This window comes from Triplophysa dalaica, chromosome 2, assembly GCF_015846415.1.
Source record: "Triplophysa dalaica isolate WHDGS20190420 chromosome 2, ASM1584641v1, whole genome shotgun sequence".
Lineage (NCBI taxonomy): Eukaryota > Metazoa > Chordata > Actinopteri > Cypriniformes > Nemacheilidae > Triplophysa > Triplophysa dalaica.
In genome coordinates this window covers 14,508,777-14,535,850 of record NC_079543.1, presented here as the reverse complement: position 1 = coordinate 14,535,850, position 27,074 = coordinate 14,508,777, and the positions used below count along the sequence as shown (strand labels likewise).

Below are 27,074 nucleotides of genomic sequence, written 5' to 3'. Positions count from 1 at the left end.
TGTAGCTCCAATTGTTGCCACTAATGAGAACAGTTTGTAAAGCTGAGGCATTGCACTGTCAAACTCCATGTCTTTAAGGAACACCAAGTAATCACGCAGCTTTCCCCTGTTACACTGCAAGTCCTGATCTGAATACAGGACTTGAAGTTCATACCTCAGTCTCCCTAAATCAAAGTGATGGCCATAACTTTTCAGGACATGGACAGCAGTACATTTTCTTTTTCACAGCACTTCCAGTCAGCCAGCTAACTTTGTCATACCAGGAGAGCTGAAAAGACCTGTTACTTTTCCCTATCTTTTGCACTAAATCAATCTTAGGTGTTGATCTGCCCTGCTGTTTGATTTAAAGTTTCTCCTCGTAAGGAAGACTTTCTAATGGCTTTACCAAAATCAGGTCGACAATATTAGCACTGTCTGCCATCGTGTGCAGTTTGCTAGCTGGCTAGTCCAGACTATATGAATTAATGAACAAACGATCTAATATATATATATATATATATATATATATATATATATATATATATTTTAACTCAACGGGAGGAAATGTGGGAATTATGTTAAACTGAAACAATGAATGTGGTGTGAAATATTTGATGAAGGTTGCAGCAGTTTGTCTTTCGACTACACATGCAAAATCCGCGATGGCGCGCTGGTGTGTTAAACAAGAAAGCGAAGCAAAAAATGCAGAGTGTGGCTTGCCAGGTTTGCGTTCAGCCCCGACAAAACGTTGCTAAATGTTTTTTTAAAAGGAAACATGTCATGATCCCGCCTCTCATTGTCATGCTTTCGTACACTTGTGGCAGGGTCATGACAGTCCCCGCGAGTTTTGTGTAAGACACATGGCATTGCTTGTTTTGACGTGCCATGTGTCCTCCTTTCTCGTCTTTCCCCCCTTTTTTTGTTAATAATTTAATGCCCCATACCTTTCCCCCTCTTGATTTGGTTCCCTTTATTACGCCCTTTATTATGTGAGGTATTGTCTAGTTTAGTCCAGTCCAGTCCAGTCTAGTCTAGTTTATTTAGTCTTCGCTCCTGTTTTGTTGTCTATATACTATTCCCTCTGTCCTTGTTGTTTTACCCCCTCGTGGGTTTTTGTTTTGTGTTTTATTTAAATAAATCCTTGTCCAAACAGAAACGTTTGAACACTATGTTGTGATGACGCAAGAGTTGAACTATGGCTGCTGAGAAGTCCAGTCTTTGTTTTATTTTTGAAGTACTTTTTGAGCCTGATGAAATCGGTTGAATAAATATGTGTTGAATACTGTGAAATACATGTCTTCTACCGTGCTGCAGTGGAAACATTTGTAAACGACTTTGCTTGGATCCATTGTGCGAGCTGTCTCTTTAATACCACATGGGTTATATACATGTTGCTGCTGATTGGGCTGACGTTCTTGACACACCCACCAAACAAGTGAAACCGTAGCAAAACGTTGCGCACCGGTTTGAGTTTGAATGTGCCCCAGGACTAGGATTGAGAACCGCTGATTTGGAGTTAGGATAACACCACTGGAGTTGAACAGCATTTTACCATAAAATTTGTTAAGTTATACTTCTGGCATGGCATGAAGGTGTAAAAATGTACGTATCGGGTGAAAATTTTCATATTTGTGTGATCTGTAAAGATGGTATGTCTTGTTAATGTAACTAATGAATTGATTTTGCAACGTTCATATAGTATAATTAATATCTTAGTTGATTTTTAATACAATTTAAGTCAATTGCATTTAATAAATGCATATCTTGTGCAGCTGGTGTCCCGTTCCTCATGACAGGAGAGCTGTTTAAACAGTCTCATCGATCTTCTGCATACATTGTAGGAGGATCTCTCAACTGGATGTCAAACTTTGCCGTAGGCTTTGTTTTTCCATTCCTGCAGGTAGGCCCATGAATCTTGTAAAATATGTTCCTATACCGTTAGAATAATAACAGCTGTGTAGTGAGAAAATGAGAATGAGATTTACTTTGTTTCTGTACATGGAAAGTTAGTTAAAATAGATTGTGCAATTTATTTTTTCAGATGTCAGCTGGTGCTTTCTGTTACCTGGTGTTCTGTGTCATGTGTGTGGGTGTGGCCGTGTATGTCTACTTCATTATCCCTGAGACGAAGAACAAAACTTTTGTGGAGATCAGTCAGATGTTTGCCTCAAGAAATGGTTGTGAAATTGATAACCAAGCCCTGACTTTTGCTGACCATCTCAGCCTAAAAAAGATGAATGGTTATGGAACAGTGGTACCTCAAGATGTGGAGAAATAATGATAAAGCAGGACAATATTTTAATCTTTGATCATGGCTTGGTTTCCCGAAATCTTCGTAAGGCTATGTCGTTCTTAAGTTATACCATAAGAGTGGTAGCGATATATTCTTAAGAAAGACGTAGTGGTACAAAGGTTTTGGGAAACCCAGGCCTGGTGCTACAAAAGATTGTTGCTCAGAGGGCCTCGACAATGTGATTTTCTTGTGATTTGTGTGCTGACTGCCCTAATATAGCAGTACTGGCACAACTAGAGTCAATTTGAAATGGGGTTTTCTTTTTGTATGATCACTTGAATCTTTAAAATGTATTTGCCATTGTGATCTTAAAGCCAGCCACTGGCTTTAGATTGCGCCAAGTGTGTTTTTTTTATATTAAATCACTTTAAATGAGAAAAACATCTGGTAAATGACAAAGCAAAGACTGTTTAAGTGATTGATAAGGTTTTTGGACTAGACAAGGATATCATAGTTGAACTATTGTTACATTAAAAGTATTTAAAGCTATCAATGAAATGTAGTTCATAACAAAATAATATATTCTGATATAGCATATAAGCAATTCCATGCAAATTTCAACCTTACGATGAAAAAAGTTTTAACTAAGGGTTATTACTATACTAACAGCACAGATGTCAAAATTAGCCAATTTTAAATATATGAGACCACTCTTAACGTTTTTGAAGCATTTTCTTTATTTTTAGTGCATGATTTTCTATTGTCCGATAAAAGCCATTTTTTTATGTTTAGACTATCAGCAAGATGTAGTAAAATTTTAAACAATGGTATAATATATATACTGTATGTCACATCTATAACACAACATGTCACTACCAATATCATATATAAAATAATTGTATTAACAAACGAGGGCAAAGTATGTACAATATATAAAAAGCAAGCTACATATGTAAATTAATGTAAAAATACATTGAAAATCAACACACTCTGTACTGTACTGTTCTCATCTATACAATAACACAATTACAGTACTTGTAACAATTCAATGTCTGCCTGCTTCCGTCACTAGACTACACTACCCATAATCCGTAGCACCCCTCTCACCTGATCACCATCTTCGGACATTTGTTTATCCCGGTCACCTGTGTATCCCTCGTTACCTGTGTTATTTAAGTTCTCAGCTTGTTTGTAGACATTGTCAAGTATTGAATATGTTTGATGTCAACTTGTGTGCTGTTCAGGGTTTCCTTTGAGTTGCTTTTGGATTCTGTTATTTAATCACCATTTCGATTCTACCCGTTGTCGTACGCTCTTGTCTGCCAGCACATATTACAGTACTAATATGTGTTTTAATTTGTTCTCCAAAAACGTCTTTCGAAAGCCCCATGCTTTGTTGAAATATGAAGGTGATGTCATGTGACTATTTATTTATAGCTGTTGTGTATTTATTTCAATACTACAGTTTGATGTGTGCAGAAAAACAGCAGAGGGCGTGCAGTATGTATACATGACCAAGTCATTCTAAAAACATTACAAATATTCTATGCATATATGTTTGCTTTACATACATGAAACAAACATAAGATTACATTACATATATATCCTATATTGGCCCAACAACCAACATACTTTAAAAAAATACTGTAATATTGTAACAAATGTTTATATGCTATTTTATACTTTAGGATTTTCAAAGTCTCGCTCACCCTGGGAAGCTTTATTGAAATAATTATTTTCTATTATGGGCTGCTTTATGCTTTTTTTATGAACTTTTTTGTAATAATAATGACAAAATGTAGCGATTTTCCAACATTTAAAAATAGTTTTTTTTCAAACTGTCACTGTCCCTACGCAGTGGCGGTTCTAGACAACTGTTACTTGGGGGGGCCAGGCAGTAGCCACTTATGCTTTTAGGGGGTACACTAACATGTGTCATGATTATTTTTCAGTTGTTTTTCACGGTCATGTATTACTGTTTTCTCTGGAAGTAAACTATTAAGCTAATAAAACAAGTTCAGCTCAAATTAATGTTCTATTGTCATTTATTTCCCAACACATCTTATATAGTCTTAATAACAATGACAACAATAATAACTTTTAGGCACTTTTCTGCATCTTAAATGTACATACATGAATGTAAAACTACCCACAAACAATACATCCAAAAATCAACAACTAAATCACCTTGCTGATGGGTCCTCTGTTCTTCTAGACTTTCTTCATTCTCTAAGCTTTTGTTCATTTCTGACTCTTTTACAGAAGCAAATTCTTTCTCCAATCTTGAATGACTATTATATTTATTAGTTTTCTTATTTAATAGGGCATTATGTCCTTAGGATAATTTCCTCTTCATTTTAACTTCAAATGAGAAAATTATAAAAATGTGTAAATGAAAAGAGGACTCTCAAATACACCACAAGTAACATACAGGACGGTATAGAATAAACTGTATTGATTTCTTGAACTGTGCTAATTTTCCTTTGGAATGACAGACCATTTATTTTAATTATAAGGCAATCGTGCATTTTATCAAACATTCACCCCAATAAATGTAAGTTACACTTTACAATAAGGTGCTATTTATTAACAATTAGTTAATGGATTAGCTAATATGAACTAATAATGGACAAAAATAATAGAGGATGTATTAATATTAGTTCATGTTAATTTCAAGATTTAATAATAGGCCTACTGCTCTGGCATCGCCAGTCTTAAGTTTTAGTTGTGTAGCCGGAGACTTTAGTTTTGTAACCATTTGATACGGAGCGGGCATTCAGGAAGCAAAAACGCTAGAGGAAGCAGTACGGAAATTCTGGTATCGGTTTCTCCTTATTAGCCCTTTGAAAGCATTCCTTTTTCACACCAAAGCATTTTAAAGTTCCCAATTGCAAACTTGGTTTACGAGACTCTTTGTGTGGAGGTGTTTAACTCGCTGGATAGCAGGATAAGGCATTCTGTGAGGCCAGTACAACTACATTATAAAAATCAAACGTTGTCACTTTTAACATAAGTTAATGCACCATGAATTAACACGAATAACTGTATTGACATGAGAAACATTAACAAGGATTCATAAATGCTGAAAAACTATACTGTTCATTATTATCTAATGTTATCTAATACATTTATTAATGTTAAATAATAGCACCTTATTGTAAAGTGTTACCAAATTGCTTTAGTAGGCTACACGTTAGTTTACACGTTCTCTGAGTCGAGACTGATTTACAGTTGTGTTCAAAATTATTCAACCCCCAATGCTGTAAATGGTTTTAGGGAATTTAGTGTACATTTGTAATTGTATTCAGAATGAAATCCTACAAGGACTTCTTAAAGAACCATATGCAACTAAAATGACATTAATTAGTTTTGTAATACAGTAGTAAATGTTTCTTTTGTGAATTCTTCATTGACATAATTATTCAACCCCTTAAAGACTACCACTCTGAAGAACAGAGGTTCAATGAAGTGTTTTCACCCTGCGTAATGAAGGCCTCCATGCCAGAACTCCCAGGCGCACCCCCTTGCTGTCCCCAAAGAATAAGAAGAGTCGACTGCAGTATGCCAAAAGTCATGTGGACAAACCACAGAAGTTTTGGGATAGTGTTCTGTGGACTGATGAAACAAAATTAGAACTGTTTGGGCCCATGGATCAACGCTATGTTTGGAGGAGGAAGAACAAGGCCTATGAAGAAAAGAACACCTTGCCTACTGTGAATCATGGCGGGGGGTCAATCATGCTTTGGGGCTGTTTTGCTTCTGCAGGTACTGGGAAGCTTCAGCGTGTGCAAGGTACCATGAATTCTCTTCAGTACCAGGAGATATTGGATGACAATGTGATGCAGTCCGTCACAAACCTGAGGCTTGGAAGACGTTGGACCTTTCAACAGGACAATGATCCCAGGCATACCTCCAAGTCCACTAGAGCATGGTTGCAGATTAAAGGCTGGAACATTTTGAAGTGGCCATCGCAGTCACCAGATTTAAATCCGATTGAGAACCTCTGGTGGGACTTAAAGAAAGCAGTTGCAGTGCGCAAGCCTAAGAATGTGACTGAACTGGAGGCTTTTGCCCATGATGAATGGGCGAAGATACCCGTAGATCGCTGCAAGACACTTGTGTCAAGCTATGCTTCACGTTTAAAAGCTGTTATAACTGTAAAAGGATGTTGTACCAAGTGCTAAGATTGAATGTCACTTGGGGGTTGAATAAAACTGATAATGATGTGAGCTCAGAAAAGACATTTGTGGTTATTTCATTATAAATGTTATGTTATATTTGTCTGACCTACACGTGCCTCTTTGATTTAATTGTAAGCAGGATGACTGAATGATCATAATCAATGTCAAACCGACCAAAACAATCAATTTCAGTGGGGGTTGAATAATTTTGAACACAACTGTATATGTAGATTTAACATGTGCAAAAAATAGCAGAAAATATAGGTTTAATGTTTAATGATATGCATTTTCATCATATTTTTACAAAATATCTACATTAACATTACTAGCGTAATCTCGTTGAAGGGGCCAGATGCACTCTCAGCCGCGCATGCGCACTCCGACACATGCACTGTCAGACACGTGTGTGAAATAAATGCACCTACAGGCCAATTGTAAGTATATTTATTCAATATTCAATTTATTTATTCTCATACAATATTAAGTTGAAGTAAAACCCTAGGAGCTATGTTGTCTGGGGCTATATGCCCCTGGTAGGGTCTCCCAAGGCAAACAGGTCCTAGGCGACGGGTCAGACTAAGAGCGGTTCAAAGAACCCTTATGATGACAAGGAATTGGAGGAGCGTGACGTCACCCGGTATGGCGCAGCCGGGGCCCCACCCTGGAGCCAGGCCCGGGGTTGGGGCTCGCCTTCCCACATGGGGTCCGGCCGGGCTCAGCCCGAAGGAGCGACGTGGGGCCACCCTCCCGTGGACCCACCACCAGCATGAGGGACCGTAAGGGGCCGCTGCAAAGTGGATCGGGCGGCAGTCGAAGGCGGGGGCCTCGACAACCTGATCCCTGGACGCAGAATCTAGCTCTAGGGACATGGAACGTCACCTCTCTGACGGGGAAGGAGCCTGAGATTGTGCATGAGGTTCAGAGATTCCGACTAGAAATAGTCGCGATCACCTCTACGCACAGCTTGGGCTCTGGAACCACTCTTCTCGAGGGAGGATGGACTCTTCACCACTCTGGAGTTGCCCATGGTGAGAGGCGGCGGGCTGGTGTGGGTTTGCTTATAGCCCCCCAGCTCAGCCGCCATGTGTTGGAGTTTACCCCGGTGATCGAGAGGGTCCCTGCGCCTTCGGGTCGGGGATAGGTCTCTCACTCTCGTGTGCGCCTATGGGCCAAATGGCAGTGTAGAGTACCCGGCCTTCTTGGAGACTCTGGGAGGGGTGCTGGAAAGCGCCCCGACTGGGGACTCCGTCGTTCTGCTGGGGGACTTCAACGCCCATGTGGGCAACGACAGTGATACCTGGGAGGAACGCCCCCCCTGATCTGAACCCCAGTGGTGTTTTGTTATTGGACTTCTGTGCTAGTCACAGTTTGGCCATAACGAACAACATGTTCAAGCATAAGGGTGTCCATCAGTGCACATGGCACCAGGACACCCTTGGCCGGAGGTCAATGATCAACTTTGTGGTTGTTTCATCTGACCTACGGCCGTATGTCTTGGATACTCGGGTGAAGAGAGGGGTGGAGTTGTCAACCGAATCACCACCTGGTGGTGAGTTGGATCCGATGGCGGGGGAGGAAGCTGGACAGACTCGGCAGACCCAAACGTACTGTGAGGGTCTGTTGGGAATGTTTGGCCGAATCGCCTGTCAGAAAGATCTTCAACTTCCACCTCCGGCAGAGCTCGACCAGTTCCCGAGGGAGTCTGGAGATATTGAGTCCAAGTGGACCATGTTCTCCACCTCCATTGTCAACGCGGCCACTCGGAGCTGTTGCCGTAAGGTCTCCGGTGCCTGTCGAGGCGGCAATCCCCGAACCCGGTGGTGGACACCAGATGTAAGGGATGCCGTCAAGCTGAAGAAGGAGTCTTATCGGGCCTGGCTGGCTTGTTGGACTCCAGAGGCAGCTGACAGGTACCGACAGGCCAAGCGGACGGCAGGCCGGATGGTTGGGGAGGCAAAAACTCGGGCCTGGGAGGAGTTCGGTGAGGCCATGGAGAAGGACTATCGGTCGGCCTCGAAGAGATTCTGGCAAACCGTCCGGCGCCTCAGGAGGGGTAAGCAGTGCCCTACCAACGCTGTTTACAGTGGAGGGGGGCAGCTGTTGACCTCGACCGGGGATATCGTCGGGCGGTGGAAGGAATACTTTGAGGATCTCCTCAATCCCGCCGTCACGTCTTCCATTGAGGAAGCTGAGGCTGAGGGCTCGGAGGGCGGACTCGCCCATCACCCGGGCCGAAGTCACTGAGGTAGTCAAGAAACTCCTCGGTGGCTGGGCACCAGGTGTGGACAAGATCCGCCCTGAGTACCTCAAGTCTCTGGATGTTGTGGGGCTGTCTTGGCTGACACGCCTCTGCAGCATCGCGTGGGGGTCGGGGACAGTGCCCTTGGACTGGCAGACCGGGGTGGTAGTCCCTCTTTTTAAGAAGGGGGACCGGAGGGTGTGCTCGAACGTTGGGTCCGGTTCCTGATTGCATCGCTGCCGGCGGCTAGTTTGTATCCTCTGACACTTGCTTCACCTCACATTTGTTCTTGGTCTTATTATTAGTGTATTTTACTATCGTTACATATCACTGTCGTTGCCGAATTATTTATAACTTTATATTTTAAACCTATATTCATTGAAACGTAACGCCGCTAGCATATTAGCGTGTTAGCTTGCCTTCTGTTTACATTGTGGAATATCATCTCCCCCTATTTGTCTTGTGTGCTAACTGTTTCTCTTTTTAAGTGTATATACTAAGACTCATCAAGCAACCTTGGTAAGTTAGGATTGCACTTCATACCCGGTGAGTTATGGCTTCTATTCCTATTGTTGTTACTTGCACCTCATGTCATATGTTTAGTTTAGCCTTCTCTGTCAGCGGCGAGGGTTTTACATGTGATAAATGCAGGGAAGTAGTCAGGCTGACGGAGAAGATTTTAGAATTAGAGTCTCGCATCCAATCTTTATTTGAGGATAGTAAGAGTGTAAGAACCGTAGAAAACACTTCGGATGCGAGCAATGTTAGCGCACACAGCTCGGTTCCGGTTGAAAATCCCCTGCAGCTGGGAAACTTTGTGACGGTGAGACGGCATAGTCGCAGGACAAAACATCACTCAACCGTTCCGATTAAAGTCTCGAACAGGTTTGCCCCGCTCAGTGACGCACCGACTGAGAAACCTGCTGAAAGTGCCCTAGTGATCGGTGATTCTATTGTCCGGAACGTTAACATAGAGACACCAGCCACCATAGTCAAATGTTTACCGGGAGCCAGAGCGCCTGACATCAAGTCAAACTTAAATGTGCTGGCTAAGGCTAATCGTAAATACAGTAAGATTGTTATTCATGTCGGCACAAATGATGTTAGACTCCGTCAATCGGAGATCACTAAAGATAATATTAAAGAGGTGTGTGAGCTCGCAAAAACGATGTCAGACACTGTAATATTCTCTGGCCCCCTTACTGCTTACCGTGGTGATGAGATTTATAGCAGATTATCATCACTAAATGGCTGGTTGTCTGAGTGGTGCCTGCAGAATAATATAGATTTTATAAATAACTGGAAGAGTTTTGAGGGCAGACCTGACCTGTTGAAACGAGATGGTCTCCATCCCTCCTGGGATGGGGTTTCCCTCCTCTCTAGAAATTTGGCACACAGTCTTAATAATGCTAAAGTCTGACTACCTGGGGCCCAGGTCAGGAAGGAGACAGAATGGCTTAACCAACTGTCTGCTTGCCGTCTCGCGTTACAGAATACACAAAATATACAACATGTAATAATCCCTTTTTACAAACAACATAAAATAGAGACTGTGTCTGTCCCCCGGATTAGCAAACATAAGATATTGCGTAAACCTCTTGAAAGTAATTTAATAAACGTTAAACAAATCAAACATGAACAAAATACAGATAATCAGCTGTTACGACTCGGATTGCTTAATATTAGATCTCTCTCAAATAAAGCACTTTTTGTTAACGATTTGATAACCGATCATAAAATAGACATGCTTTGTTTGACAGAAACATGGCTAAAGCCAGATGATTTTATTACTCTAAATGAATCCGTTCCCCATGATTATTACTATAAACACGAGCCTCGTCTAAAAGGTAGAGGGGGAGGTGTCGCTGCACTTTACAAGAATTCTTTTATTACCTCTCAGAAGTCTAATTTTAAGTACAGTTCTTTCGAAGTCATGGTACTTCACGTATCGACACCTAATACTAAGGACAAAACATTTTTAAAATTTATTCTAGCTATTGTATATAGGCCTCCAGGGCACCACACAGATTTTATTAAAGATTTTGGTGGGTTCTTATCAGAACTAGTACTGGCCGCAGATAGAGTCCTTGTCGTCGGTGACTTTAATATCCATGTAGACAATGATACAGATGCCTTGGGACTGGCTTTCAAAGACACTCTTAACTCCATGGGCGTTAGTCAACATGTGTCAGGACCCACTCACCTTCGTAATCATACTTTAGATTTAATACTTTCTTATGGTATAAATGTGGACGATGTTAAAATCGTTCAGCAGAGTGAAGATATTTCGGATCATTATCTGATATTATGTTTGCTTCAATGGCCTACGGCTGCAAATCAAACTCCTTGTTACAAATATGGTAGAACGATTACTTCAACTACCAAAGATGCGTTTCTCGATAATCTGCCTGAATTGTCTAAAATATCCAGCATGAGTAATAACGTTGACGATTTTGACACTACTATTGAAAATTTTAACTCTACTTTCTCGGAAATATTAGACACAGTTGCTCCTCTGCGTTTAAAGAAAATTAAAAATAGCAGCCCAACACCGTGGTATAATGAACACACTCAGACTCTAAAAAAAGCATCCCGTAAAATGGAGCGCAACTTTAAGAAAACGAATTTAGAGGTATTTCGTATAGCATGGAAGGATAGTACTCGAAATTACAGGAATGCAATAAAAACGTCTAGATCCGCCTACTTTTCAACACTAATAGAGGAAAACCATCACAACCCTAGGTTCTTATTTAACACCGTGGCTAAATTAACAAAAAATAAGTCGTCATCGACGTCAGATTCTGATTATCAGCATAACAGTGATGAATTTATGAACTACTTCACAAGTAAAATCCAAGATATAAGAGAAAAAATTATAACAATGCAACCTGTAGTGAAATCCGCTGAACAAACTAACTACAGCAACCCTAAGGAGAAATTGCAATTATTTTCTACAGTAGATCACGATGAACTGTCTAAAATCATTAAATCATCTAAATCATCAACATGCATGCTAGACCCTATACCTACAAAACTACTGAAAGAAATGCTCCCAGAAATTATAGATCCTCTTCTTAGTATTATTAACTCATCTCTGACATTAGGACATGTGCCTAAAGCATTTAAGGTGGCTGTTATAAGGCCTCTTTTAAAAAAAACCAAACTCGACCCTAAAGAACTAGGGAATTACAGGCCTATATCGAATTTACCTTTTATATCTAAAGTTCTGGAAAAAGTAGTTTCAACTCAATTATGCTCCTTCCTCCAAAGGAATGACATTAATGATGAATTCCAGTCTGGATTTCGAGCATGTCACAGTACAGAGACTGCTTTGATCAGAGTTACAAATGATCTGCTTTTAGCGTCTGACCGTGGCTGTATTTCGTTATTGGTGCTGCTAGACCTCAGTGCTGCATTTGACACCATTGACCACAGCATACTTCTACATAGACTCGAAAATTACGTCGGCATTAACGGAATAGCATTGAAATGGTTTAAGTCTTATTTATGCGACCGTTTTCAATTTGTAGCAATAAACAATGAGGTGTCCCGCAAATCACAAGTCCAGTACGGTGTACCACAGGGCTCAGTCTTGGGACCCCTGCTCTTCGCATTATACATGATACCTCTAGGAGATATAATAAAGCGACACGGAATTAGCTTTCACTGTTATGCTGATGATACTCAACTTTATATTTCCTCGATGCCTCATGAAACCCAGCAGTTTCATCGAATAAAGGATTGCATAGTTGACTTAAAAATGTGGATGAGTAACAATTTTTTACTACTAAACTCGGACAAATCAGAAGTGTTACTTACTGGACCGAAAACTGCTATGCGTAACAACCAAGAATACTGCTTAACGATTGACGGATGCTCCATAAAATCCTCGTCATCAGCTAAGAATCTTGGCGTTGTATTTGACAGTACTCTCTCATTTGAAAGCCATGTCGCAAACACCTGTAAAATTGCATTTTTCCATCTTAAGAATATATCTAAATTACGTCATATGCTGTCACTGTCAGATGCAGAGAAATTAATTCATGCATTCATGACATCAAGACTAGATTACTGTAATGCACTTCTAGGTGGTTGCCCTGCGGGCCCATTACAAAAACTGCAACTGGTTCAAAACGCGGCAGCTCGAGTTCTTACACGTACAAAAAAGTATGAGCATATAACCCCGGTTCTGTCAACCTTGCACTGGTTACCTATAAAGCATCGCATTAACTTTAAGATCTTGCTTATTACCTATAAAGCCCTACATGGTCTAGCGCCGCAGTATTTGAATGAACTTCTATTGTATTACAGACCACCACGTACATTACGCTCTAAGGGGTCCTGTCAGTTGGTAATACCTAGAATTTCAAAATCAAGTGCAGGTGGTAGATCCTTTTCTTATCTAGCGCCTAAACTTTGGAATATTCTTCCCTGCACGGTCCGGGAGGCAGACACACTCTGTCAGTTTAAATCTAGACTAAAGACTCATCTTTTTAATCTTGCATACACTACACCTCCATAATATTAATCCTCAGAGGATTTAGGTTGCATTATTTAGATCAACCGGAACCAGGAACACATCCAACAACAAATGATGTACTTGTTGCATCAAAGAGTGCAGAACAGTACTCTACTCTCAGCCAGTCTTGTCTCTTTGTTCCAAGGTTACCGCAGGATGCAGTTCATGCCCAGACCTGATGGCAGAGCTGAGAATGGGAAGCGGTGACCTGACAAGTGCTAAGAGGATAGAGCTGGATAAAGGACGCGACAACTTTGTTTTTTTCTACAACATTTCAAATGCTATTAGATTGTTAATGATAATCTTTAATTTTTATATTTTTATTAAGCCTTGTTGTGCAAGCACTGATGAGCTTGTGCAGAGGCAGCAGCTTTTGCCAGAGGGGAACTGGAATCCCCTGGTTGGGCCTGGGTTCCCCTGAGGTTTTTTTTCTCGATGGGAGTTTTGGGTTCCTCACCACCGTTTGCATATTGTTTTGCACTATCTGCCTGGCCGGGGGGGCTGCTTTAGAATTCATACTTGTATTAAATGTGTCTCATGTACAGCTGCTTTGTAACAATGAAAATTGTAAAAAGCGCTATATAAATAAAGTTGAGTTGAGTTGAGTGTGCTCGAACTATCGGGGATCACACTTCTCAGCCTCCCCGGGAAAGTCTATGCCAGGGTACTGGAGAGGAGAATCCGGCCGATGGTAGAACCTCGGATTCAGGAGGAACAGTGTGGTTTCCGTCCCGGTCGTGGAACACTGGACCAGGTCTATACCCTCTCCAGGGTGCTGGAGGGTTCATGGGAGTTTGCCCAACCAATCCACATGTGTTTTGTGGATTTGGAGAAGGCATTCGACTGTGTCCCTCGCGGTATCTTGTGGATGGTGCACCGGGAGTATGGGATTCAGGACCCTATGCTAAGGGCTATCCGGTCCCTGTACGACCGGAGCAGGAGCTTGGTTCGCATTGCCGGCAGTAAGTCAGACTTGTTTCCAGTGCATGTTGGACTCCGGCAGGGCTGCCCTTTGTCGCCGGTTCTGTTCATAATTTTTTTGGACAGAATTTCTAGGCGCAGCCAGGGGCCGGAGGGCATTGGGTTTGGGGACCACACGATTTCATTTCTGCTCTGTGCGGATGATGTCTTCGTGCTGGCCCCATCAGACCGGGACCTTCAGCATGCACTGGGACGGTTTGCAGCCGAGTGCGAAGCGGCTGGGATGAGAATCAGCACCTCCAAATCTGAGGCCATGGTTCTCAGGCGGAAAAGGGTGGGTTGCTCACTTCAGGTAGGTGGAGAGTTCCTGCCTCAAGTGGAGGAGTTCAAGTATCTGGGGGTCTTGTTCACGAGTGAGGGAAGGATGGAACGGGAGATTGACAGACGGATCGGTGCAGCTTCTGTAGTAATGCGGTCGCTGTACCGGTCTGTCGTGGTGAAGAAAGAGCTGAGCCGCAAGGCGAAGCTCTCGATTTACCGGTCAATCTACGTTCCCACTCTCACCTATGGACAAGGACAAGATCCCGGATACAGGCGGCCGAAATGAGCTTTCTCCGCAGGGTGGCTGGACGATCCCTTAGAGATAGGGTGAGAAGCTCGGTCACTCGGGAGGAGCTCAGAGTAGATCCGCTGCTCCTCCACATCGAGAGGGGCCAGCTGAGGTGGCTCTGGCATCTTTTCCGGATGCCCCCTGGACGCCTTCCTGGGAAGGGCATGTCCAACCGGGAGGAGACCGCGGGGAAGACCTAGGACACGCTGGAGGGACTATGTCTCCCGGCTGGCCTGGGAACGCCTCGGTGTCCCCCCGGAAGAGCTGGAGGAAGTGTCTAGGGAGAGGGAAGTCTGGGCATCCCTGCTGCCCCCGCGACCTGGCCCCGGATAAGCGGTAGAAAATGGATGGATGGATATATAAGATAATGTTTTCGAAAACGAACTTATAATCAATGATACCAGATATATCGCATCTATGATACTTGGGTAACGATTGTAGCATTTGTCATTTCCACAGCAGTCTAGTTAATAGCTAATATTCACGGGAGAAAAGTAAGACAGACATCCATGTCGCTACCCGATCCGTCCCGGAAACACGATTTCCGGTAATTCCCATTTTTACGACAGTCGACTCGATGCGTTCTAATTTGGGCCACTTCCTGTTATCGCAGATGTTTTACGACAACCTGTTAGTGGCGATATTGGAAAGTACAAAAATGGTTGACAGCGCTATGGATTCGTTTGTGTTTTATGAACGACTTCAGAAATTTCTCTTAAAAGGAGAGATTCCTGACTGTCTTCGGAGCTTCGTTAGGTTGAGTGAGTGGGTGGGTGAGGTTTGGGTGGTTGTTTGGAATAACCAAATGTGTAAATAAATGTAATAAATACATAAATAACTTTTTCTGTGTGTTTCTTAAATGCAGACATTTTTTAAAATATTAGAAAAGTTAGGTCAATGCCCTGTTCCTCAACCAGCAATTTAAGTAGCTGGGTGGGAGGTTGAGATTTAGTGAATGACTAAAGAAAAGAAGGAACAAATGTAAAAATGAATTGGATGAATTCTGAAAATCCTGCTTGTCAAGGGTAACCATGTAAGGATTTCAATAATTTAATTAGGTTATCAATTTGTGCCACATATTAACCTTGACATATTTTGCCAAAAAAAGGTTTTAAGAGAATCACTAATAAACATATTAATTTTAAGTTTTATAGTTTTTCTACAAATAAAGAAGTATTTGTATATATGAAAATCAGTTTCTCACTCCTGACATATAATATTTTGTCATATTGTATTTTCTTGGAATCAAAAAATAGAATAAAAAGCAACATAAAGATTATTAGAGAAAAACTACTTTCCACTCTTTACAGGATTCTTTGTTTATCCCTCCATGCGTTTCACCAAACCATTATAATTTGTAATATGTTTAATGTCTTTTGATGTTAATCGCTCTTTTTTATACAAAGTTTATTTAAAAAAATATTTCCGGTATGGACAAACAACTTTTTATTGAAACTGCCGTAAATTGTTTCGAACAGAAGTAGACGGAGTTTCACGCATGCGCGGAACAAATCGTGTTTGCCGTAAATTATTTCGGCTGGAAGTAGATGCACTTTCGCGCATGCGCGGAACAAATCGTGTTTCCGGGACGGATCGGGTAGCGACAATCCACTCTACGATACGAACTTCCGTTACGCTTTTATTCTGCGCATGCTCACAATTAACATTCTTGTGCGCGCAGGCACATGACATCACAGACACATGACATGGCTTTGCTACTCATATAATAGGATATGCTCAACACTCCCACTCAAAGACATGTTTATAGCTTTCTGTAGTGATAAAAAAATCCATCCATTTTCTACCGCTTATCCGAACTACCTCGGGTCACGGGGAGCCTGCGCCTATCTCAGGAGTCATCAGGCATCAAGGCAGGATACACCCTGGATGGAGTGCCAACCCATCGCAGGGCAATATAAATATATATATATTTAATTTTCAAAATTAAACATTTTACATATTGGCAGTTTTTCTACAAAAACAATAACAAAACTTTTCTGCCAATTTACGTTGCTCTCCAAAAAAATACCTCTTGACCTTGTCAAACTTAGCCTTTTGCTCACATGGGGTGGACCTTGGTTTGCAGTCGGACATTCCAAATTTTGACAACATCCTCTCTATGTGTCTCTTTTGAGTCATCTTGATCTCTCCTTCACTTTGTTTAAAGTCAATGCCCAAAAAGTGTTTAAGTGGACCCATATCTTTAATCTTAAACCTTTTCTTCAACATTTCTTTTGCATCACTGAGTAAATTGTTGTTACTTGCTGCTATGATTAAGTCGTTTACCCATACTAACAGAATCACTTTTTCTCTGTCAGATTCTCTAGTGTAGACACAATGATCAGCATAATTTTGTACAAAACCATTTTCTATCAGGTGATCATGCAATAACATGTTCCAGTTACGCCCTGACTGTTTTAAACCATACAATGATTTATTGACTTTACACACTAAGTGTTCTCCTGTTTTTGACTTGATCTCAAAACCTTCCGGTTGCTCCTTATATACCTCACAGTCCATAGGAGCATGGAGGTAAGCAGTTTTTACATCCATTTGATGTAGGGTAAGATCCTCTTGTACAACCACCTGCATCAATGCTCTTACAGATGTCATGTTAGCTGTTGGTGAAAAAGTCTCTTTATAGTCAATTCCATTTACTTGACCATACCCTTTCGCAACATATCTGGCTTTTTCAAGTCTCAGATCCATTTGGGCTCTCTTTTACAGTGTATACCCAACGACCTCCCACTGCTTGTTTACCTCTTGGCAGTGTAGTTAGAATGAAAGTCTCATTCTCTGTCAAAGAATTAATTTCCTCTTTCATTGCGTCAACCCACATTTTTGATTTCTTAGAATCCATAGCCTCTTCAAATGTTTTCAGTACATCAAAAGCCACTCTATAGAAATAATCTACATTTTCACTTTCGTCATCATTACGCTCAGCTTTACACTGGTACTCTTTAAGTATTCTGGAGCTTTTCTCCGTCTTGTAGGGTACCTCATTTCTTCCTGTTCTCTCCGAGTACTATCTGTTTGGGTTTGACCTGCCACGTCAGTCTCCTCAACAATGGACTCTCCACTTTCCTTAGGCTCTGCCTGACCCTGGTTGATTACTTTTGGTAGTACATCTCCATAACTCTCAATGTCGTCCTCCACGTCATAATCTGTCTGAGTTTGGCAATCTGCGCTACCTTTAGTAATGAATTTTACCTGCCTATGTTTTAGGACTTTTCCTGTCTCTGAATAATACACGTTATATGCTGGACTATATTTATCGTAGCCAACAAAAATTCCCTTTTTACACCTAGAATCTAGTTTCTTCTTCTCCTGCTGATACACGTAACACTCAGAACCAAATATCATCATGTTGGATAGGTTAGGCGTCTTTCCTGTAAAAACACGGTAAGGTGTCTGCTCTAGCCTCTTACTGTAGCACATGTTACGGATTTGAGCTGCTCTCTGTACAGCATATGTCCATAATTGCTTTGAGAGGTTACTCTCCAAAAGCATACATCTTGACATCTCAAATAAGGTTCTCCAACCTCTTTCGGCAGTTCCGTTTTGATGAGGTGAGTAGGGTGCACTGGTCTCGTGCCTTATACCATTTCTCCTAAGTAAAGACTGGAATTTCTGCCCCATAAACTCCATCCCGTTATCAAACCTTATGCACTTTATTTTTCCATATGGAGCTACGTCTGCTATGAATTTTTCTGTAGCTTTTGTTGTGTCACTCTTTGCTTTGATAAAATATGGAAAAATCATCCCACTGTAATCATCAATAAATGCTATTGCATACCTGTATCCTTCTTTATCTGCTGGTTCAATAGGACCGCATAGATCTGTATGCACTAGCTCTAATACAGTTGTAGCTTTAGCGTCTGCTTGTCCATTCTGCTTTGCATAAACTTGCCCAGTGTGCATATTTCACAGTTTTGACTAGACTTATCATGTTTCCCTTTTATAGACATTACTTCGACTACTTTCTCTAATTTGACAACATCATCAAAATTACAATGACCAAGTATTTTGTGCCACGTTTGAATGTCATGACAACCAAACACTTCATCAACATTTTCATCTACTGTGTTAAGGTAATACAGCCTACCATACACGTCCATTTTGAACTTTGTGCCATCCTCGTTTAATAGCCAGTTATCACCATCCTTGAAGTGTACCTCGACTCCGTTAGCTGTCGCAGCTTTAACCGAAAAAATGTTCTGTGGAAATGATGGAATGTAAAGTGCTTGCTTGAGTCTCGTTCTCACTCGTCGTCCCTCGCTGTCCAGCAAGTAGACTTCAGCATCTCCTTTCATCTTTGCTTTCCCACTCGCCTTGGTCCCGTCGGCAAGCTCGATCATGTGATCCTCGGGTTTGAAGCTCTTATCCACAGTTTTAAACTTTGTGGGTTCGTTGATCATGTGCGTTGTCGCACCGCAGTCGACCATTAGACCCTTCTTTTCTGTTCTTTGTGCAGGACAGTCACTAGCGTTGAAGAAGCAGAAAGGTGTAGACTCTGTCAGCTTTCTTCACATGGTCACGGCTTCGTCCTCGACCACGTGCCCTTCCTCGTTGTGGCGTGTCCCATTTTCGTTCTTCTGTTCTTGCCTTGGATTCGTCAGGACATGTTCTGGCCATGTGTCCCAGTTTATTGCACGTGTAGCACTCGACATCCGCCATGTTGATTATCTTTCCTCTCCTTCTTCCTCGAGACCACGTTGCTATGCTAGTTTTCATCACATTGTTTTCTCCTACATTCACGTCACTCTTCCCATATTTTTCAGTACTCTCATAACTTTGCAGTTTGTTTGGGTGATGTGCACAACGAATGGCTTATATGAATCAGGTAGCCCCTTTACTACCATAGCTATCTGTAGCCCATCGCTAATATGCTCGTCTGCTCTTCTCAATGACGTAAATATAGTCTCTGCTCGAATAATATAGTCTGTAGTCAGCTAGCCTTGTGCAGTGAGGAAAGTTCACAATATAAACTCACAATGCTTGGTTTGTCCTTTCCTACGTAGTGTTCGCAAAGAATCTGCAGTGCCCTTCTTCCATCACGTTTGGCGTCCCTCATTACCAACGATAAACTCTTGTTATCCAGACATTGCACTGACTCTGCATAAGCCTCTCCGTTCTTAGACTCATCTTCCGCGAGAGCTGCTTCGTCTTCCTCGTCTATATGTGGGTCCTCCACGATAACTTCTCTGAGGCCTCTCAACTTAATGTGCGCGAGGAATCTTGTTTCCCAGAGTTCGTAATTTTTCTCGTCGCCGTCGGATAAAAGTCTGAACCATCTTTGGCCTGCATGACTGGGCCCATAACCTGTAGCATTTGTCATTTCCACAGCAGTCTATCGTGTTAGCAGTCACCAGAATGGTTAGCTATTACTAGCTAATGGGTAATATTCACGGGAGAAATGTAAGACAGACATCCACTCTCTTTGGATTCAGGATACGAACTTCCGTTACGCTTTTATTCTGCACATGCTCACAATTAACATTCTTGTGCGCGCAGGCACATGACATCACAGACACATGACATGGCCTTGCTACTCATATAAAAGGATATGCTCAACAACGATACCTGTTCTTCATACAGTAATTTAGTAAAGAACTAACTTTATCTAAATTAATTTGGTAGCGTTGTTCTGAAAACTTTCAAGTTTGTAGGTGACCTGCACTATACAATTATTTTTTAGACAATGTGTTACTCAACATTATTTAATATGACGTTGAAGTCTATAAAATATAGGGATGTAACGATTAACTCAGCTCACGATGCGATTTATTCACGATTTATTTTTACAAAATGAACAACTTCCCTTGTATTATTTCTTAAATGCTTCGAGTTTCTTTGTATAATAAATTACGTTTTATTTTAAACAAAAAAACTGTAAACAGACCCCCATTTGAGACACATGTTGTAGATATTGATGTATGCGGAAAGGTTGTTCCTACGCCAAAACTTGGGTATATATATATGTTTTTATATTTTTGTATGTAAATAATGATATGATAAATACATTTGGAGATAGATATGGAGAGAGTAAATATTCAGATTATTTATATATTCAATAACCTTGTGCATACAGTACATAAGCTTGTACAGCCTTATATTTCTGAACAGCAATTATTATTCACGTATTTGTTTTTTGCATTTTTGAAATGGGCATTGTACATAGGATAACACCCGTAAAATGGACTGAAAAAACAGGGTTTGCTTTGCAGGTTGGCTATCAATCCATCCATATATCCGTCTGTCTATTCAAATCTGTCTATCAATCTAAATCGTATGGTATCGTCCATTTATCTATAACATCCATCCATCTCTTTAAGTCATATGTATCTATCTTTCTATGAAATGTTGCTTATTCCCTCCTTTCATTATATTTAAGGGTCCTCAGTACCAGGGGCGATTCTAGGTTTTCAATATTAGGGGGGGCTCAGCCTCCAATGAGGATATATATAGAGAGAGCCACACTCTAATCACAACATATTGTATACGTTACTAAAATAAATAATTAAGAAAGAATTTGCAGAAAAGCATAAATACAAGTTATTGTTATTCAAATCAATATCACATTAATCGGTCAATCTGCTAAATTCTGTTTAGCACTAGCGCTGTCACTCTCTCTGCATGACTGCGTGTTCATCTATTACCTCCACAATATGTTTTCAATTAATGATAAAAATACTGAAGAGTCTGAAAACAACATAGAGCTTCTGTACACTTTTATTTCCTCAGAACTCAGAACAATGAATAACACTGCCGCACCGGGCTGATCTACAGTAACTCTTATCTGCCCGTCCTCTTTCCGGAGCTGTCAAAACTACCGTCGACTCTCTATAACTACAGCACATCATCATTAATGACACTTTCTGTGCGCTACAATATCATCTTTATCGTGGAAGTATGCCGTCATTGGTGTTTAGTGCTTTCATTTTGCTTGAGGTAACGTTAACAAATAGTTAACGAGGGGTGAACGCACATAAAACTTTTAAACAGTGGATGGGAAAGGGTCTTGTATCGCTTCCACATCATATTAAGATGCATTTATAACAAAGAATGGCAAAAATGCAGATGTCATGTTAATGAACACACCTTGTAAAGTTACTCTGCTAATGACGTTAACTCCAATGTGCTACTGTGTGAACTGAAGAATGCGCTAAATAACGCAGCCTTACGACGTTTTCATAATAAAAGTTTTAAAGGGGGCTATAAAGCGATCTTGAATTCTTGTACAGATTACGTTACACACAATATTTTAGGGGGGGGCTGAGCTAGAACTTTAGGGGGGCTTTAGCTCCCCTAAAAAGGCCCTAGCAACGCCACTGCTCAGTACGATCATATGGCAACGACTGTGGTGTGTTTATGTTGTTGATAAGATGTACACTATGTTTGTTGTTAATATTATATTGTTTTGCCATAATACTGACGTCTCTTTCATTTATAGTCCATATATTTATAGGCATTGTACATTGGTCTCGATGCCCCATTTGACTACACAATTTTAAGTATTAGTACAGTTTTCAATAACTTTGAGACTTTTTTTGAGACAATGGCATTGATTTTTATGTTTAGAGCAGCAGGACATGGTAGAGCTGAGGAAATGGTGGTGCCTCATGTTAATGTAGAACTTTGGACTGGACCGGTATGGAATTGTTTGTATTTTGAATATTTAAAGCTTTTATGAGAGAGGAATTAAATCCGTGTATCATTCGTTCTTTTCATATTCAATTGAGATTCCAAAATCGGAAAATTAAAAAACGGTTTGTTATTTCGTTATTCGTTTATAAATGTGATACCAAAAAACAAATAACGGGTCATTTTTCGTACTTTTGATTTAATGCTCAGATCAAAAATGGGAAATGAAACAAAGGGGACACGACAGATTTTGATTTTGAGATTGAATTTGTTCGATTTGGGTAAGCCGGAAGTTATCTTCGTGTGTGTATGTGTTGCAGTTAAAAGAAGCCTGAAAACCCTCAATCTTGCAGTGATTGACTAAGTAATTTTTTTTGTAATTTCGTATCGACACCCTGGCCGCACTGGAATCATATGCTGATTTAATTAAAGACTTATTTGAAACTGTCAGGACACATAAAGAGATGTCAACTACGCTGCAGAAGATGGGTATCCAGCGAAGTTCTGAAATGAGACGAGGCTGAATCCAGCTTCTTATTCGCAGTTTCTTATTCACGCTTAGCTTCTTAGGGACCATCTCGCGTTTCTCTTCTTTTACGTTTTTAAAATAAAAACTTTTTTGTGTGTGTGTTTCTGTGTGCGCGCGCGTGTGTGTGTGTCTGTTGGCGTGTGTCTGTGCCTGCCTGCGTGCGTGTGTGAGAGAGAGTGCACAGAGGATGGGCTGCTGCTCGCTGTCTAAGTCATGACCTGCTGAATGCCCCTTGAGATGACCGTGAACTTCACGTGGAACCTCCATCACCCACTCCCCTTAACATTCTCTATATTACTTTGATCGAACAGTTTTTTTAGGCAGCCTATGTCCACCATGAATATTAATCGAATCCAAAAGTACCTACATGTTTGAAAGTGCAATATTCTGGTGCAGAACATGCAGTACGGTTTATGCATGAGTAATTTACGTGTATATTTGTAAAAAAAACATAGTATACACCGTTTTGTTATACTTTGCATATATATAATTAACTGTTTTTATTCTATATATTTATTTTTTCTATTTCCTTTGTTTGTCTATACTGTATTTTTTCATTCTGAGCTCCTGAAACCACAACACGTTGCTTGTCTTTGTGTGCACAATTTGAAAATAAAGCTTATTCTAATTTTTTACTGATCCATTGTTCTTATACAATTTATTATACTCTTGTTGGTCTTAGCCAGTGCATTATACACACATTATATTACTGCTATGTAGTTACATGTATATATATTTAAGTAAACTTTGACACAGAACTGTGTTTTTGTACAAGTATGTCTTTGATGGTGCGTTAAAAGTTCCACAGCTAGGTTACACCTTGTCTTGATGTCTACCGTCATGCAAGAAAACAGTTTTACTGTAGCATTTTTGGGTTATTGGACAATTTGGGGTGCCATATCTCGAGTTCTTTGAGGGTGCGTTAGACGTTCTACATTGGAGTTATACCCAGTATTCATGACTAACATCTAGCCAAAAAGCAGATATTTTTATTGTAGCATTTTGTAGCAGAACTTCGCTGGATACCCATCTTCTGCAGCGTAGTTGACATCTCTTTATGTGTCTTGACAGTTTCAAATAAGTCTTTAATTAAATCAGCATATGATTCCAGTACGGCCATGGTGTCGATACGAAATTACAAAAACAATTACTTAGTCAATCACTGCAAGATTGAGGATTTTCAGGCTTCTTTTAACTTTTTGCAAATGCGGCAAACTTCCAAGTGCAACACATACACACGAAGATAACTTCCGGTTTACCCAAATCGAACAAATTAAATCTCAAAATCAAAATCTGTCGTGTCCCCTTTATTTCATTTCCTATTTTTGATCTGAGCATTAAATCAAAAGTACGAAAAATGACCCGTTATTTGTTTTTTGGTATCACATTTATAAACGAATAACGAAATAACAAACCGTTTTTTAATTTTCCGATTTTGGAATCTCAATTGAATATGAAAAGAACGAATGATACACGGATTGAATTATCTAACATTCAATATTCAATCACTATTTTCCAGGCATGGAAAATTGTTTGCCCACTATACAGAGGAGTCCAAAGCCTTCCTAAGAGGTGATCAGCAGCCTGTATTTAGGTTGCAAAAAAGGAAGTTGGAAGAAATCTCTCAGGTAAAATTATATACTAATCATAAGGTTAAAATGGCATGCTGTCATTGTGACTAATTTGGTAAACTTGTGCAGTATTTTCTCCACTAACAGGAAGAGCCTTTTGACGGACAGGTAACTTCTCAGGTAACTCCTCAGGAAATGTACCAGTAACCTTAAAAAGGTAGTCCTAAAGGTAACTAAAATTAATATTTGCTTTTTAGTGTAGATGAAACCAATCTTTTCATCTGTGAGTTTGCATCGGAGAAGCAGGTGGTTCAGTCTCCACGAAAAGTAGGTTTTGTAAGAGGTTGTGGCCATTTTTTATCAGCATATTTTTATTTAACATCTTCTCCATTGTTGTTTCTTAAGAGCGTGTCATGACGGATCTTACACACTGCCAGTCAGTGGTGCTTGGAGAACTCTGGGGATCTTCTTGGCTCAGTTCAGCTTCCACTTATAATGTGCATGGAGGATGATGAAGCTGCAGAGGCCATGGAACAGTTCTTCAGTACAGATTTCATAGAGTATGATATGTAGAGCCTCTGATGTTTGTTTTTAGTTTTATGCAGGAAGTGCATACATTTTTAGAGAATGGGGTGGACAAAATGCATCTAAGAGTCTTTTGTCGAGTACAAAATTGAACAGGGTTGTCCATTTTTTTTGTTTTGTGTCATGATGTTATGTTACATTTTTTGACAATGCCATGATATGTAATGCCACATATGCATATATATCTATATATATATATATATAGTATGTCTACATAATAAAACTTTATCATTAAACCATTGATTAACAAGCACCTGTTTATGTATTTTCCCAATATTTCCAGAAATAATTGAACATTATTAGTGTAGATGTTCATTAATGTATTTCAGCTATAATTATAATAAATACCTGGCCTTGACCCGAACCACCAGTCTTCATAGTACTCTTTAAAAGCAGCAACCTTCACATTTAATAATAGAATCTTACAGTTTTATTATACAACTTAGGTCCAATATAAAAAGACAAAAGCAACACTTCTGTTATTAGTGTTAATTAATTTATCCGGTCTGACCCATTCGGTCCGGTGTCATTTCCCTCGCCATAAGAGGGAAAATATTGCGATCTCTAAGAAAGATTGATGTTTGCACATGCACTAGCAGACCTCCGTTATACTTTGATCGATCTGCATGTTTCTAACTGATGAAGTAAAGTTGATGCCATTGTTACTGTTTATTGCTAAAAGCAAAAGCTTATAAATACATGTGCACTGAGAGGAGGACTGACCAATCACAACAGCCTGAGAAGCGAAGCTCGCTGTTATGGTATGGGTGGGACATCTTCAAACACATGCTCTAAGCAAGGAACCAATTACGACAGACCTGGTCAGCTTTACCAACCAATCAATCAAAGTATGTTGTAGTGTATGTTGTATATTTTTTTTTATTAAAAATGAACTAAAACCAATTATTGAGAAAGTACAGGAAAGAACGGCATTTAAAACTGTATAATAACGCTTGCTGGATTCACCACGGAAAGTTTGTAATAACGGTTTGTAAATTTCCTTGTAGGGAAGTGTTTCTCAGGAAATCCTTATTTGGTGTCTTTCATCTATGTGTCATTTTGTCACATTCGTAAATAGAATAAAGAGGATCTGGCTCTAGCCCAGGGGCCCGTTCTTCGTACGTCGCTTATTACATCCGAGATCAAATGACACATCCGAGATGATATCATCGTGCTAATCATGATCCGGCTAATTGGGTTCTTCGAACACACCTGCCGGATATGATTAGTATCGCTGGATTGAGTTATCTGAGATAATTGCGCGTTCATGTGCTTGTTTAAAAGGGGATATGTATCGATAGTAGAAACAATGATCAGCAACGCTGCTATTGGCTGCTCACATGGCAAAAGAGCGCGCTCAGTTTTTCAACGCAACAGAGCAAGACTTATTACTGGAAGGGTTTGCTGAGTTTGAAAAAAAAAATTAAAACGCCAGGGAACACTTCAAAGTGTGCAAAAGCCAGGAGAGAGGGCTGGCCTAAAGTAGCAGACAAATTAAATGCGTAAGTGTTCCATGTTAGGGTTATATCACTTATTATTACAGTATTCTTATTTTAATAATTTAATAATTGCTTAATGTCAGAGCCAGCTCAGGACCCACTAGAATATGGGAAGAAGTAAAAGTGAAGTACAAGAATATTCTTCAAACTGGTAATCCTTTCTACTTCTACTGTTTAGTATCTGTTACCAAAAACAGTTTAAATTATGTGTTTGTCTGTTTATAATCAGCAAAAAAAAAAGGCGGAGCAGAAAAAAACAGGTGGTGGTCCTGCACCCCCACATTATACCCCTGCAGAAGAGCTGGCCCTTGGGCTAAATGAGAACCGACCCATTGTAAAGGGCTCTTCCTTAGACCTAAAGCCAGGGACCAGTAAGAGCAACACCTTAATTACAGGTAATTGAGTTTTAAATCATCTTGCTACACTGTAAATAATTTGTTGCTGCGTTAAATTATGTCTATAATCCAAATGGCTGGTACAGTCATTTCAACAGATAAATATTTAGTCAATTGCTTTGAATTGTGATGGTGAAAATTGCATAACAAATGTAAAAATATTTTGCAA

General features: G+C 40.2%; 2 protein-coding genes across 6 annotated transcripts in view; one reads left to right on the top strand and one right to left on the bottom strand.

The window, feature by feature from the left end:
• The window catches only part of slc2a15b (solute carrier family 2 member 15b), a 64,175-nt gene extending 59,956 nt beyond the window's left edge, over positions 1-4,219 (top strand). For both annotated transcript variants that reach the window (XM_056770849.1, XM_056770856.1), the window contains 2 exons: positions 1,752-1,879; positions 2,021-4,219. In XM_056770849.1, coding sequence (XP_056626827.1) covers positions 1,752-1,879; positions 2,021-2,257 — 365 coding nt within the window. In that variant the 3' untranslated portion in view covers positions 2,258-4,219. The remainder of the gene's footprint in view (positions 1-1,751; positions 1,880-2,020) is intronic.
• The window catches only part of LOC130438694 (piggyBac transposable element-derived protein 4-like), a 198,625-nt gene that overhangs the window by 76,687 nt on the left and 94,864 nt on the right, over positions 1-27,074 (bottom strand). The window lies entirely within an intron of this gene.